Raw genomic sequence first — 18313 nt, 5'->3', positions numbered from 1 at the left:
TCACTGTGACACCATCTGATTTACACAAATGTTCTGATGGAGAGTTCGTCACTGTGACACCATCTGATTTACACAAATGTTCTGATGGAGAGTTCGTCACTGTGACACCATCTGATTAACACAAATGTTCTGATGGAGAGTTCGTCACTGTGACACCATCTCATTTACACAAATGTTCTGATGGAGAGTTCGTCACTGTGACTCCATCTTTTTTACACAAATGTTCTGATGGAGAGTTCGTCACTGTGACACCATCTTTTACACAAATGTTCTGATGGAGAGTTCGTCACTGTGACATCTCATTTACACAAATGTTCTGATGGAGAGTTCGTCACTGTGACACCATCTCATTTACACAAATGTTCTGATGGAGAGTTCGTCACTGTGACACCATCTCATTTACACAAATGTTCTGATGGAGAGTTCGTCACTGTGACACCATCTCATTTACACAAATGTTCTGATGGAGAGTTCGTCACTGTGACTCCATCTGATTTACACAAATGTTCTGATGGAGAGTTCGTCACTGTGACACCATCTCATTTACACAAATGTTCTGATGGAGAGTTCATCACTGTGACTCCATCTTATTTACACAAATGTTCTGATGGAGAGTTCGTCACTGTGACACCATCTCATTTACACAAATGTTCTGATGGAGAGTTCGTCACTGTGACTCCATCTTATTTACACAAATGTTCTGATGGAGAGTTCGTCACTGTGACATCATCTCATTTACACAAATGTTCTGATGGAGAGTTCGTCACTGTGACTCTATCTTTTTTACACAAATGTTCTGATAATTGTCATCTTCCTATACACAAAATTAAAAAAAAATATATAATTAAGATCGCGTTTTATATATCACGTAATTCAAAATCATAATAGGTCCATCACGATACAGGGTCGCCTCCCAGTATATAACTTATACTGTATACCATAAACTGTTGTTCTATTCCTGATAAAATAAATTCAGCACACTCATCGTGGTATTCTGGTGTACTGTCCACTGAACATGCTATAATTGATATGTATTGCATCAAGTCACTAAATTAAAAAAAACCTCCTAAGTCTGTCACAGACGCCACAGAGGTAAATCAAACGTGACTGAACTTCAAAAGTTGTTTTAGAATGCCGAAAAATGCCCTTAGTTCTATGTAGTTCTTGTGATATAAATAAACCAAAAGTAGTTGAGCGGATGATCTCATCAAACTAATTTCCTGGTAGCGTCATTATCATGGAGTGTACCATGTGTGCATTATAGTCAAAGACTACACATAGTAGATATCGCAGTAGATATCGCATCTAACACATGAAGTTTTAACTAATTCATGTTGATGTGTTTTCTCAAGTTATTGTCCGGAAACTAATTTTTTAAAATAATCTATTTTTAGTAACAGTGACCTTTGTAGTTGACTTTCGTATACAGAAAGTTTCAAAGGTCTCGAACAGATGGGCTAGATGGACAGAGCACAATTCAATATCTTACAGGGAATAAAATGGAACCTGATGGCAAGATGCTGAAACATCATGTGATAGACACATGGTCACAAAGAAATTCAAAATATAACTATCACATGATCACCGAACACATGATCGTCACATGAGCTCATTAGCAAACATGTATTCCTCACATGATCACAATTTTTTACCTGATTTAGAAGTGACCAAAGCCTCAAATATTGAATAAATTATTAATATCATCAGAAAAGAAATGTCTATGTTGTAATAATGTAAATAATTTTAATATCGATTCCACATGGCACTAATAATAATTCTAACTGACAATAATAATTTATCAGGAAAAATGAACATCTTTATGCTTAAAATTATAATACAATTTTTTCATGTGCTAAAACTGAAGTAAACCAAATCCACAATATCATGTTTACAGTAGATGTAAATGAATGTCATTATGAAGTTAAAAGTCAGATCAGTCAACCTTATCGTTGTCTCTATAACCAACACATCAATAATGCTGACAATGAATATAGGAAAACAAGAACAATATTAATGGAATGTAATTTTGATCTCCAAGTAACAATTAATTATATTGCTTTTAATATCTTATATACAAACTTCATATATGTTCTTTTGATACAGGCATATGCTTTCTATACATTATATTATTTAACATACAAATAATAATAACTATATTTTCTTATTCCATAACGATATCAACGTTATCATTATTGAAATTTATCAAAATTTAATACTTTAGTCGTGTCATGTCAACGTGACAAGATTTTATACATGAAATCAATAGAAATGCAGGACACATAATTGTAACTGACTTGTACTAAATATTCACCTCTCAGTAATAATCTGGGAGTGAGGAAAAATCTAAAATTTCAAGTCACAACGATTTTCTATCACAGACCTTAAAATAAGGAGACAATTAACAGTCTTGAGGGCAAGAGATTCTTCAGTGGTCTATCACGAACATGGATCCTAATTGTGAAGTCACAGTCAATATCTATATTTAGATACAATCAACACACTTTGATCCTATCACAATACTAATCATATTTGAATGACTGTGTGTGTATTTTAATTTTCAAAACTTACCAGAAACCTAAGTGGGTGGACTTTACTTGATGATGAAGCCATCTAATACATTATTAATATTGGTATAAAATTGTTCTTGGAATGATTGAAATAGTAATACAATTGTTAAATGATGTGTTGGAAGCACTGTACTGTTAACTATGAAATCGTCATGTTGACTGTTTCAATGATATGCTTCCCTAGTTGTGTACTAGCACTCATTCTGGATTCTTTAATAGGATGATCTGTATGCTCTTTTGGCAAGTTGTATTTGTAAATTGCAACAGAACAGCTTCCACATTAGCTACAGAAGTATTCTGGATTTTTTTCTCTCAAAATTTGACGAGATTTATTTAATGTCACTAATATATAAGTAAGGATATCTTCATTACTTCACAAATAACTTCTGTTGACTCACTTATCGTGTAAGCTTTTTGAAAATGTTTTTGCCTTTTGAAAGAATTCCTGCAGGGCTGGACTTTTTCTTTTGGTGACTATCGTCAGGTGTGACTGAGCGTGAATGGACAGGTGTTTGGCTATCTACCCAATCCTGTGCTGGTACGGATTCCATTGTCGGGCTCTGTCCCACGTTTGACGTCTGGAACAAAAAATACACACCATTTCAAACATATTCCTACATTTGTACATCTTAATATTCAAATATTGTTAAGTTCAGGTATTGTAATAATAAGAATAAAAATTGTTAAGTTCAGGTCTTGTAATAATAAGAATAAAAATTGTTAAGTTCAGGTATTGTAATAAATAATCATGAATTTTGAAACTTCCCAGTCAAATTCATCAACTACATTGTAAATGTTTTTTACAAATGGCTTATCACCAAATTTAATTTTTTCCAATTTAAAGCTACGTTGTTTTTTTACTAATACAATAAATTCAAAATAAAATTCCAGAAGACGCCATAATAGGAGTCTTTTTGTTCTGAATTCCCACAATTTTACAGTTTAATCGGCCAACAACAAATGCATACATATTAGAGATCGATTAACACTTAATGCACCAACCGCCATTGTGCAACGAATGAAGTTGTCAATGATTGAACAACAGACCACTGACAAAAAGCGATTTGAAATCCTGAGTGTAAAATTGTGACATGTGTTTGTATGATCAATATTTGTTTTTATCAAGCTTTTGAACTAGTTATCTTCAAATACTTATGATCAATATTTGTTTTTATCAAGCTTTTGAACTAGTTATCTTCAAATACTTTTCAAAATTAAATATCCTATAATGTATAATAGAATGGTTATACAAACCTTATGTGTACGATCGTACAGTCGCCTAATTGTCGATTTGTCATGTGATCGTACAGTCGCCTAATTGTCGATTTGTCGTGTGATGGTACAGTCGCCTAATTGTCGATTTGTCGTGTGATCGTACAGTCGCCTAGTTGTCGATTGTCGTGGATGTCGTGTTTGCCATGGCTTATACAAAAAATATGCTATATGGTGTTTTTTCTAAGCAGTGCCATGTGCTCAAATAGGTGTGCAAAGAAATGTAAATAATGCAAATATGACATCATCTGTAAAACTGATTTTGGGGAAATCTGCACAGTAAATAAAAACGTGACTTAATGGTTTAAAACTATAGTACCTTGTTTTACATGCCTGTAAATAAAACATCAATATTTCATGTTGTGATGAAAAGACAGATGTTTGCATATTATAATAACAAGGTGAAGAACCTTAACTAACACTTTTTGATAATTTAGTTCCATTATTACATCACAATTTATGTATAAATCTGTGTATAGAATATGCATCAATCGGCGCATAATGCATAGTTATTGGAGCAGTGCTTATTCAATGAAAAGATTAATCTTGCGACTACAGCGCCACCTTTTATAAGTTTTACGTCCGATTCCTACTTTAATGTATCATATTAAGGCATACAAAAGCTGAAGACAAATCGAGGTCATTCATTTGAACAAACATGGTAGCCTTCATCTCAACATGCGACATGCACGATATCCGGTCTGTAGGCCTCTTAGTTATTCACAATATCGGTAAGTCGTTTAAAATGTTTAGTCTATTTGACCCTTGTTACCTTGAAGGTCAAGGTTATTCATTTGAAAAAACCCTCATGCCATCATGCTACAGACCTAATGTCAGTATCCTGGGCCTTTTGGTTATTGAGAAGAAGTTGTTTGAACAAAACATTTACAACGGCGAAAAGAGGACGACGCATGAACATGGACAAAGCATGCTGACTATACATGTAGGTCATCGCGTTCCTTCGGGTCCTAGGTACAGCGACAGACAGACACAAATGACTGAGAGCACTAGAGTACAGCTACGGACAGACACAAATGACTGAGAGCACTAGGGTACAGCGATGGACAGACACAAATGACTGAGAGCACTAGGGTACAGCAACGCACAGACACAAATGACTTAGAGCACTAGGGTACAGCTACAGACAGACACAAATGACTGAGAGCACTAGGGTACAGCTACAGACAGACAAAAATGACTGAGAGCACTAGGGTATAGCTACGGACAGACACAAATGACTGAGCGCACTAGGGTACAGCTACAGACAGACACAAATGACTGAGAGCACTAGGGTACAGCTACAGACAGACACAAATGACTGAGCGTACAAGGGTACAGCTACAGACAGACACAAATGACTGAGAGCACTAGGGTACAGCTACAGACAGACACAAATGACTGAGAGCACTAGGGTACAGCTACAGACAGACACAAATGACTAAGAGCACTAGGGTACAGCTACAGAAAGACACAAATGACTGAGCGCACTTGGGTACATGGACGGACAGACACAAATGACTGAGAGCACTAGGGTACAGCTACAGACAGACACAAATGACTGAGCACACTAGGGTACAGTGACGGACAGACACAAATGACTGAGAGCACTAGGGTACAGCTACAGACAGACACAAATGACTGAGAGCACTAGGGTACAGTGACGACAGACACAAATGACTGAGAGCACTAGGGTACAGCTACAGACAGACACAAATGACTGAGAGCACTAGTATACAGAAGAACATACGAGAGCACAACAGCTACAGACAGACACAAATGACTGACACTAGGGTACAGCTACAGACAGACACAAATGACTGAGAGCACTAGGGTACAGCTACAGACAGACACAAATGACTGAGGCACTAGGGTACAGCTACAGACAGACACAAATGACTGAGAGCACTAGGGTACAGCTACAGACAGACACAAATGACTGAGAGCACTAGGGTACAGCTACAGACAGACACAAATGACTGAGAGCACTAGGGTACAGCTACAGACAGACACAAATGACTGAGAGCACTAGGGTACAGCTACAGACAGACACAAATGACTGAGAGCACTAGGGTACAGTGACAGACAGACACAAATGACTGAGAGCACTAGGGTACAGCTACAGACAGACACAAATGACTGAGAGCACTAGGGTACAGCTACAGACAGACACAAATGACTGAGAGCACTAGGGTACAGCTACAGACAGACACAAATGACTGAGAGCACTAGGGTACAGCTACAGACAGACACAAATGACTGAGAGCACTAGGGTACAGCTACAGACAGACACAAATGACTGAGAGCACTAGGGTACAGTGACGGACAGACACAAATGACTGAGAGCACTAGGGTACAGCTACAGACAGACACAAATGACTGAGAGCACTAGGGTACAGCTACAGACAGACACAAATGACTGAGAGCACTAGGGTACAGCTACAGACAGACACAAATGACTGAGAGCACTAGGGTACAGTGACGGACAGACACAAATGACTGAGAGCACTAGGGTACAGTGACGGACAGACACAAATGACTGAGAGCACTAGGGTACAGCTACAGACAGACACAAATGACTGAGAGCACTAGGGTACAGCTACAGACAGACACAAATGACTGAGAGCACTAGGGTACAGCTACAGACAGACACAAATGACTGAGAGCACTAGGGTACAGCTACAGACAGACACAAATGACTGAGAGCACTAGGGTACAGCTACAGACAGACACAAATGACTGAGAGCACTAGGGTACAGCTACAGACAGACACAAATGACTGAGAGACTAGGGTACAGCTACAGACAGACACAAATGACTGAGAGCACTAGGGTACAGCTACAGACAGACACAAATGACTGAGAGCACTAGGGTACAGCTACAGACAGACACAAATGACTGAGAGCACTAGGGTACAGCTACAGACAGACACAAATGACTGAGAGCACTAGGGTACAGCTACAGACAGACACAAATGACTGAGAGCACTAGGGTACAGCTACAGACAGACACAAATGACTGAGAGCACTAGGGTACAGCTACAGACAGACACAAATGACTGAGAGCACTAGGGTACAGCTACAGACAGACACAAATGACTGAGAGCAGCACTAGGGTACAGCTACAGACAGACACAAATGACTGAGAGCACTAGGGTACAGCTACAGACAGACACAAATGACTGAGAGCACTAGGGTACAGTGACTGACAGACAGACACAAATGACTGAGAGCACTAGGGTACAGCTACAGACAGACACAAATGACTGAGTGCACTAGGGTACAGCTACAGACAGACACAAATGACTGAGAGCACTAGGGTACAGCTACAGACAGACACAAATGACTGAGAGCACTAGGGTACAGCTACAGACAGACACAAATGACTGAGAGCACTAGGGTACAGCTACAGACAGACACAAATGACTGAGAGCACTAGGGTACAGCTACAGACAGACACAAATGACTGAGAGCACTAGGGTACAGCTACAGACAGACACAAATGACTGAGAGCACTAGGGTACAGCTACAGACAGACACAAATGACTGAGAGCACTAGGGTACAGCTACAGACAGACACAAATGACTGAGAGCACTAGGGTACAGCTACAGACAGACACAAATGACTGAGAGCACTAGGGTACAGCTACAGACAGACACAAATGACTGAGAGCACTAGGGTACAGCTACAGACAGACACAAATGACTGAGAGCACTAGGGTACAGCTACAGACAGACACAAATGACTGAGAGCACTAGGGTACAGCTACAGACAGACACAAATGACTGAGAGCACTAGGGTACAGCTACAGACAGACACAAATGACTGAGAGCACTAGGGTACAGCTACAGACAGACACAAATGACTGAGAGCACTAGGGTACAGCTACAGACAGACACAAATGACTGAGAGCACTAGGGTACAGCTACAGACAGACACAAATGACTGAGAGCACTAGGGTACAGCTACAGACAGACACAAATGACTGAGAGCACTAGGGTACAGCTACAGACAGACACAAATGACTGAGAGCACTAGGGTACAGCTACAGACAGACACAAATGACTGAGAGCACTAGGGTACAGCTACAGACAGACACAAATGACTGAGAGCACTAGGGTACAGCTACAGACAGACACAAATGACTGAGAGCACTAGGGTACAGCTACAGACAGACACAAATGACTGAGAGCACTAGGGTACAGCTACAGACAGACACAAATGACTGAGAGCACTAGGGTACAGCTACAGACAGACACAAATGACTGAGAGCACTAGGGTACAGTAGACAGACAGACACAAATGACTGAGAGCACTAGGGTACAGCTACAGACAGACACAAATGACTGAGAGCACTAGGGTACAGCTACAGACAGACACAAATGACTGAGAGCACTAGGGTACAGCTACAGACAGACACAAATGACTGAGAGCACTAGGGTACAGCTACAGACAGACACAAATGACTGAGAGCACTAGGGTACAGTACAGACAGACACAAATGACTGAGAGCACTAGGGTACAGCTACAGACAGACACAAATGACTGAGAGCACTAGGGTACAGCTACAGACAGACACAAATGACTGAGAGCACTAGGGTACAGCTACAGACAGACACAAATGACTGAGAGCACTAGGGTACAGCTACAGACAGACACAAATGACTGAGAGCACTAGGGTACAGCTACAGACAGACACAAATGACTGAGAGCACTAGGGTACAGCTACAGACAGACACAAATGACTGAGAGCACTAGGGTACAGCTACAGACAGACACAAATGACTGAGAGCACTAGGGTACAGCTACAGACAGACACAAATGACTGAGAGCACTAGGGTACAGCTACAGACAGACACAAATGACTGAGAGCACTAGGGTACAGCTACAGACAGACACAAATGACTGAGAGCACTAGGGTACAGCTACAGACAGACACAAATGACTGAGAGCACTAGGGTACAGCTACAGACAGACACAAATGACTGAGAGCACTAGGGTACAGCTACAGACAGACACAAATGACTGAGAGCACTAGGGTACAGCTACAGACAGACACAAATGACTGAGAGCACTAGGGTACAGCTACAGACAGACACAAATGACTGAGAGCACTAGGGTACAGCTACAGACAGACACAAATGACTGAGAGCACTAGGGTACAGCTACAGACAGACACAAATGACTGGAGCACTAGGGTACAGCTACAGACAGACACAAATGACTGAGAGCACTAGGGTACAGCTACAGACAGACACAAATGACTGAGAGCACTAGGGTACAGCTACAGACAGACACAAATGACTGAGAGCACTAGGGTACAGCTACAGACAGACACAAAGACTCTACATGTAGAGCATACAGCTACAGACAGACACAATGACTGAGAGCACTAGGGTACAGTCATACAGACAGACACTAAGACTAGACATCAATGACTAGAGCACTAGGGTACAGCTACAGACAGACACAAATGACTGAGAGCACTAGGGTACAGCTACAGACAGTACACAAATGACTGAGAGCACTAGGGTACAGCTACAGACACAAATGACTGAGACACTAGGTACAGCTGACAGACAGAACTAAAGACTGTATTAGTATTCGACCAAGACAAAATGACTCGCTATAGGGTACATTAACTAAAGCTATTTTTTTTTATTAATTCCACCAAGATCTGACTAGCTATTTCATTAAGTAAGGACTATTTTTGTATTAATTCACCAAGACCTGACTAGCTTTTTCATTAACTAAGGCTATTTTTGTATTAATTCCACCAAGATCTGACTAGCTATTTCATAACTAAGGACTATTTTTGTATTAAATCCTCAAGACCTGACTAGCTATTTCATTAACTAAAGACTATTTTTGTATTCCACCAAGACCTGACTAGCTATTTCATTAACTAAAACTTTTTTTGTATTAATTCCACCAGACATGACTAGCTATTTCATTAACTAAAGACTATTTTTTGTTTTATTAATTCCAACAAGACCTGACTAGCTATTTCATTAACTAAAGACTATTTTTGTATTCCACCAAGACCTGACTAGCTATTTCATTAACTAAAGACTTTTTTTGTATTAATTCCACCAAGACATGACTCGCTATTTCATTAACTAAGGGCTATTTTTTTTATTAATTCCACCAAGATCTGACTAGCTATTTCATTAAGTAAGGACTATTTTTTGTATTAATTCCACCAAGACCTGACTAGCTTTTTCATTAACTAAGGGCTATTTTTGTATTAATTCCACCAAGATCTGACTAGCTATTTCAATAACTAAGGACTATTTTTGTTTTTATTCTACCATGACCTGACTAGCTATTTCATTAACTATTTAAGGGCTATTTTTGTATTAATTCCACCAAGATCTGACAAGCTATTTCTTTAACTAAGGGCTATTTTTGTATTAATTCCACCAAGATCTGACTAGCTATTTCTTTAACTAAAGACTATTTTTGTATTAATTCCACCAAGACCTGACTCGTTATTTCATTAACTAAGGACTATTTTTGTATTAATTCCACCAAGACCTGACTCGCTTTTTCATTAACTAAGAACTATTTTTGTATTAATTTCACCAAGACCTGACTCGCTATTTCATTAACTAAGGACTATTTTTGTCTTAATTCCATCAAGACCTGACTAGCTAATTAACTATGGACTATTTTTGTATTAATTAATTCCTGTGTTTGTGTCGCCTTTTACAACAAACATTTTCAAGACTTGAATTTAGCTTTTTTATGAAACCTTTTTTTACATCTTTAAATCTCAAATTGAATAAATCAACATGCATGAAATTTAAGAGAAAATATCATATGGATGATCATTTCTATCAGACTGAGTGTGTATGCAACATTTATATATTCTCTTACCCCAGGCAGGGATATCCACAGTTTTACCGGTGTGAGATTTTTCTATCTCACCCTAGGGTAAAGACAAGCTACACAAGATCTTTGCACGCGCTCAACAATGGTATGACGTCACAACAACAGGATCATGACGTCGCGGTAATAGTATTATAACGTCACGACAACAATGAAATGACGTCACAAAGACGGCTACTCATTGAGGTCGTGTCATCCTCGCTTGCATACGTGACACGTTTATTAGAGACACAAAGTGGTGCACAGGGTAAGAGAAAAAGAATCATTCACCTTCTTTGGGGTGAGACAGGAGATCTCAACCCTCGGGATAAGATTCTTAAGCTGTCAAACACTCGGCAAAGCCATTTGTCAACTGAAGAATCTTACCCCTCGGGTTGAGATTCTCCTGTCTAGCTCCAAAGGGGGTGAAAGATTCTATTAATCTTACATGGGTCTGTCAAGTGGACAGGGATATCTTGTCCCGAGTGAAAGATTTTGGCATGTCAACCCGAGGCTTGCCAAGGGTTGACAGACCCATGTAAGATTATTTTTCTTCTAATTTTAAAAAGTAGATCAGATTAGGAATTATTTTTATAGTGTTGACAATTAATGATGTCCCCGACAATAATCTCCGCATGTATTGATGACATCATTGTGTAGCGTGTGTAAGCTGTCTTTTCCCTACCCTGGTAAAAAATAGAGTTATCTTTTCCCTAGCAACCGCAGGATAACCCTGTCAGGTATGGGAGAAAATTTTATTCGTACTTACAACAACCTAGTAAAGTCATCATTGGTCTTATATGCTTTATCTGTAGGTGGATGAAATAAGATCAACTTTACAACCAGTTAATGTTAGGCTATCATACAGTGGACCCTTCTACCCTATAACCATCAAGTAAGTGTACTACTTCCTGAAGAAATCAAACTCCTTCTCCCATCTCATGCACAAAAAAAGATCCTCACCGTTTTAGATTTAGTCAAACAAATAAAAGCAAAAAAAGGTCAATAACAAAAAAAAAGAAACACACATTTTGATTTGTGAAATTACAAAAGCCAAATTTGACACTGACCAAAAGTACCCATCCATTACACCATGATGTCAAAGGTTCTGGGGGACATGCATGCAGCCTAAGTCACAGTCACCTACTTTGTCTTGTCCAGACTGCAGTGATATGTGGTTGAGACTTTCGCCTGACCTGGCAGGGGACACGATGCTCGTGGCCTCTTGGGGCTCATCCTCCTGGATAGGTGCATCTTGAAGAAAGTTGGACGGTACAAGTCCACGATGTCCATTCAGTTCAGCCATGAAGAATCCGTCATCGTCCATATCTCCATATATATATAGAATATCACCGATACGAAAAGCCAGCTCCACCTAGTGGTTAAATATGCATATATTATTTCAGATTCTATTCATTTCGTACTGTATTAGAAATATCCATATAAAACATATAGAAATATTTGTCTTTGCTATTGTCTAGGTGTTTAGTAAAGGATCATAGAAATACATCAAAGGAAGATTCCTACCTCACTATCAACGTTAGGGGAGAGTTCCTGTGGATCGTAGTCATAGAGGGCCACCATACGTCTACTCGTGGTCGTGGGTGACAACGCCAGTCCATTCTGTTCAAGTGTGTCCAAACTTTCTATAGACTTCTCGAAAGTCTGGGCGTCAGGCCCCACTACAACGAAACCATTAAACCTTTCATAAAGTCTGCTATCAGAACAAGAGGATACACATAAGATATGGGGAGATACATACCAGATAGATGGGAGGATACATACCAGATAGATGGGGAGATACATACCAGATAGATGGGAGGATACATACCAGATAGATGGGGAGATACATACCAGATAGATGGGGAGATACATACCAGATAGATGGGAGATACATACCAGATAGATGGGGGATACATACCAGATAGATGGGAGGATACATACCAGATAGATGGGGGATACATACCAGATAGATGGAGAGATACATACCAGATAGATGGGGGATACATACCAGATAGATGGGGAGATACATACCAGATAGATGGGAGATACATACCAGATAGATGGGGAGATACACACCAGATAGATGAGGAGATGCATACCAGATAGATGGGAGGATATACCAGATAGATGGGGAGATACATACCAGATAGATGGGGAGATACATACCAGATAGATGGGAGGATACATACCAGATAGATGGGGAGATACATACCAGATAGATGGGGAGATACATACCAGATAGATGGGAGGATACATACCAGATAGATGGGGAGATACATACCAGATAGATGGGAGGATACATACCAGATAGATGGGGAGATACATACCAGATAATGGGAGGATACATACCAGATAGATGGGGAGATACATACCAGATAGATGGGAGGATACATACCAGATAGATGGGAGGATACATACCAGATAGATGGGAGGATACATACCAGATAGATGGGGAGATACATACCAGATAGATGGGAGGATACATACCAGATAGATGGGGAGATACATACCAGATAGATGGGGAGATACATACCAGATAGATGGGGAGATACATACCAGATAGATGGGAGGATACATACCAGATAGATGGGGAGATACATACCAGATAGATGGGGAGATACATACCAGATAGATGGGAGGATACATACCAGATAGATGGGGGATACATACCAGATAGATGGGGAGATACATACCAGATAGATGGGGAGATACATACCAGATAGATGGGGGATACATACCAGATAGATGGGAGGATACATACCAGATAGATGGGAGGATACATACCAGATAGATGGGGGATACATACCAGATAGATGGGAGGATACATACCAGATAGATGGGAGGATACATACCAGATAGATGGGGAGATACATACCAGATAGATGGGGAGATACATACCAGATAGATGGGGAGATACATACCAGATAGATGGGGAGATACATACCAGATAGATGGGGAGATACATACCAGATAGATGGGGAGATACATACCAGATAGATGGGGAGATACATACCAGATAGATGGGGAGATACATACCAGATAGATGGGAGGATACATACCAGATAGATGGGGAGATACATACCAGATAGATGGGGAGATACATACCAGATAGATGGGGAGATACATACCAGATAGATGGGGAGATACATACCAGATAGATGGGGAGATACACACCAGATAGATGGGAGGATACATACCAGATAGATGGGAGATACATACCAGATAGATGGGAGGATACATACCAGATAGATGGGGGATACATACCAGATAGATGGGGAGATACATACCAGATAGATGGGGAGATACATACCAGATAGATGGGGGATACATACCAGATAGATGGGGGATACATACCAGATAGATGGGAGGATACACACCAGATAGATGGGAGGATACATACCAGATAGATGGGAGGATACATACCAGATAGATGGGAGGATACATACCAGATACATACCAGATAGATGGGGAGATACATACCAGATAGATGGGGGATACATACCAGATAGATGGGGGATACATACCAGATAGATGGGAGGATACATACCAGATAGATGGGAGGATACATACCAGATAGATGGGAGGATACATACCAGATAAATGGGGAGATACATACCAGATAAATGGGGAGATACATACCAGATAGATGGGAGGATACATACCAGATAGATGGGAGGATACATACCAGATAAATGGGGAGATACACACCAGATAGATGGGAGGATACATACCAGATAGATGGGAGGATACATACCAGATAAATGGGAGAATACATACCAGATAGTTGAGTGTGCATGCTGAAGGCTTCCTGGCTCTCCTTTAGAAGCTGTTCTGCCAGATCAGCATCATCGACTTGGATCTCAGACACCATGTTACAGGGTACAAAGCCCACTCTATTGTTACATTCTCCACGATAAAACCCATCCTGGTCTTTGTCACCATATATCTGGCAAATACAAGATTAGAGAAATTATTGAGAAAATCTCTCAGGTTTTATACATGTTATTTATATTGTATCATTCCCCTGCCACAGAGACAAATTTTGGACTATTTAATTTTCTGAAATCTTTTTTTGTCGTCCATAAAGTAGAATGTTACTGTTCATCACAGGAGTCCATATCAGGCTGATGATAATACACTGATAGCAAAGGACATGTGAGTCAAGGTCATTACAATGTGAGTCAAGGTCATGGATCAAGGTCATTACAATGCGAGTCAAGGTCATGGACCAAGGTTATGTACCAAAGACATTACAATGTGAGTCAAGGTCATGGATCAAGGTTATGGACCAAGGACATTACAATGTGACTCAAGGTTATGATCTAAGGTCATTACAATGTGAGTCAAGGTCATGGACCAAGGTCATTACAATGTGAGTCAAGGTCATGGACCTACGTCATTACAATGTGACTAAAGGTCATGGACCAAGGTCATTACAATGTGAGTCAAGGTCATGGACAAAGGTCATTATAATGTGAGTCAAGGTCATGGACCAAGGACATTACAATGTGAATCAAAGGTCATGAACCAAGGCCATTTCAATTAGACTAAAGGTCATGGACCAAGGACATTACAATGTGAGTCAAGGTCATGGACCAAGGTCATTACGATGTGAATCAAGGTCATGGACCAAGTACATTACAATGTGAATCAAGGTCATGAACCAAGGCCATTTCAATTAGACTCAAGGTCATGGAACAAGGACATTACAATGTGAGTCAATGTCATGGAACAAGGACATTACAATTAGAGTCAAGGACATGGACCAAGGACATGTGACTCAAGGCCCGGCCCCTGTCCCAGGGATCATCAGACATGGGTCATTTATATAAGATATGATTGCCTTCCCCTAATGATGTTTTACATCAAATATGGTTGTAATCCACTCAAGGGTTAAGGAGGAGTAGGATTTTGTATGAGTCTTACGTACAATGCATGGTGCACGACAATGGACGAAACATGATGACAATAGGTCATCCTGACCTAAAAAAATCTATCACTAAGGTATATCTACCATATACTACCTGACCAGGATCAAACTACAAATACACACATATATATATATATATGAATAATTCCTATCTATATATTGTTATATAAACAGGAATATTAAAATAGCAGCTTGTTTCCTTAAGCAATTATGATACAAGTTCAGCTATTACACTGTTAGACTATAAGCATGGAGAGTAATTAGGCATGGAGAGTAATTAGGCATGGAGAGTAATTAGGCATAATTAGGCAGAGTAATTAGGCATGGACAGTAATTAGACATTGACAGTAATTAGACATTGACAGTAATTCTCCATGTTTATGATTTATGATTTAAATAGCATTAATTGTCAATGATAATTGATTGAAATAACATTATTATCAAAGATAAATGATTTGAATATGATTTTTTGAAAAAAGACAAATTACAACTCTCAGCTGAAAAATAAAATGAAAAGGTTTAAGTTCAAATTAAATTCAAACCTGTCATTTTCAAAGCTTAAAAATTACATTAAAAATAGGTTTTCCAATAACATTTTCAACTGAAATTTTGAGAAACAATTAAATGCTTCAATCTATTTCCTTTAACTTATTAAGTTTCTTTTCTTTTTTCCAAAATGTTGATGAATCAGTTGAACAGTCTGATAAATACAACAGTGTTTAACACGTTGGTAAAGGTCATGCAGCTAGCCAATCAACATGCAAAGAATGATACAAGGGGAGGTAATCCCTGTTTTATAGTAGAATACCTTTATAATTTGTCCTTCCTTAAACGGAAGCTCCTCGTCTATACAATCCACGTTCGGAGACATACTGATGGGATCATAATCAAACAATGCCACAAACAAGCGAATCCGTGTATCATCCACAGGTGGATTAATCTCACCACTGATAGAGTCCACCTCAACACTCTCATCCACATTTAAATCCAGAGGCGGAACCTCAGGATGCCGACGCCCTGAAGGCATTAGGTCATTAGCATTGGAGTCTTGATCAGTGAAAGGTTTGCCATTAACAAGGGCCACTGGGCTGTTCAACACATCCTGTGGACTAGTCCGATTATTTATGGAATCATTTGGTAAGTCATTTTTCACTCCTCCACCACTTTCTTCTGTAGGGTCATTCTGGAGTTTATTAAACAATGCTACCTGCTGTTTCACTTTACCCTTCTCCTGTCTGTCTGAATCTTCTGTCGGTCCAGAAACTCGATTTCTATTTGTAGAATTCGGAGATGGAAGAGAACGAGAAACTGGGGAATCCCTTTGTACAGCACTGTTCCTACTGAATTTGGTCGGGGATGTAGCTTCATCCTCGGATAATGAATTTCCTCTGTCACTACTACTGTCCCTGGTTATCTCTGCAATGACGACAAAATTATATATATATATATATATATATAAAGTCTGTTACTTTTGTTAGATGTTAGTACATCACATGATAATTACTAGGAATGCGATTGGATAACAGCCATGGTCTATTTTGTGGCAGTTCCCTGTCCTTCTTGACTACGGGAGACTATACCTGACTACGGGAACTATACTAAAGTATAGTCCCAGGGAATGAGCACGCGACCAAATATATGACATCATAATGAATGTCATGTGATGTACTAATTCTATTATGGCCCTTTCCCTCGGGAACAGTTCTCCTATAGTGTTGTCTGGCAATTAAGGCCTAGTACTCTACCTCACCAGACAACAATATAGGAGAACAGTTCCCTGTGGAAAGGGCCATAATAGAATAATGTTATAGTTCCTCAACCCCAGACTCAAGAATTTATAGTTAGAATGGTTAAGTTCATATGCCTGTTTAATATCACATACTTAATATCCTGACCTTCAATCAAGAGTAAGGTTGGAATAGATATATTTTTCTTTCATACCTACAGGTGTAATACTGGCTGGTCCAGGGCAATACACTCATGTCGCCTGCGGCTGTATTGCATGTCTACCCATGCAATAAAGCCTCGTGACGTCACGGCGTCAACAAAATCTCTATTTCCTCGGTAAAATTTAAACGTTTTTTTTCACAAATATGACTGGTTTTACTATAAAATATGCACACGATGAAATTTGTGTTGGAAATATCACATAAAATTTGATATATGGAAAATTGATTTCCAGTCGTGGATTTCTTCGAATTTATTTCAAAATGGCTGGATATTATAGTTGTAAAATTTCAATAAAACGTCGAGGTATGAAAGAAAAATACTCTTTCAAAAGTGGATATGAAGGATAGGGATATTCTACCCTCGGGATCACAAAATGTTGCAAAACCCTCGGCAAGCCTCGGGTTTTACTACATTTTGTGACCCTCGGGTAGAATATCCCTATCCTTCATATCCACATATGAAAGAGTCTTATAGGCTTTCAGGGTATAATAAACTGACTATTTGTGATGGTCACTTATTAGGGATGGAATAGATGTGTTCAACAAGTTACTTTTACACAGAATTTCACAGTCTAAGAATATGACTGGACATGTTACTCTATACACATTACCTATAGCAGGAACTATTCTTTGTACAGGAGGTATTACATCAGTTGTCTCCTCCTGTTTCTTTGTCAGAGATTTATGTCCACCAGATGGCGATGTTGTAGTAATGTCTGTAACCT

At 39.4% G+C, this 18313-nt stretch overlaps 1 protein-coding gene across 1 annotated transcript in view; it reads right to left on the bottom strand.

Moving 5' to 3' along the window:
* Window positions 1-301: 301 nt before the first annotated feature.
* Window positions 302-18313, bottom strand: part of LOC138331182 (RIMS-binding protein 2-like) — a 184840-nt gene continuing 166828 nt past the window's right edge. The window contains exons 27-32 of the mRNA XM_069278661.1: window positions 18200-18311; window positions 16448-17055; window positions 14487-14655; window positions 12234-12388; window positions 11854-12081; window positions 302-3145 (exon numbers count right to left, since the gene is read on the bottom strand). Of these exons, the coding sequence (XP_069134762.1) occupies window positions 2966-3145; window positions 11854-12081; window positions 12234-12388; window positions 14487-14655; window positions 16448-17055; window positions 18200-18311 (1452 nt within the window). The 3' untranslated portion in view covers window positions 302-2965. The remainder of the gene's footprint in view (window positions 3146-11853; window positions 12082-12233; window positions 12389-14486; window positions 14656-16447; window positions 17056-18199; window positions 18312-18313) is intronic.

Source organism: Argopecten irradians, chromosome 9 (assembly GCF_041381155.1).
Source record: "Argopecten irradians isolate NY chromosome 9, Ai_NY, whole genome shotgun sequence".
In the NCBI taxonomy this organism is placed as follows: domain Eukaryota; kingdom Metazoa; phylum Mollusca; class Bivalvia; order Pectinida; family Pectinidae; genus Argopecten; species Argopecten irradians.
This window is presented reverse-complemented; position numbering and strand designations above follow the sequence as displayed.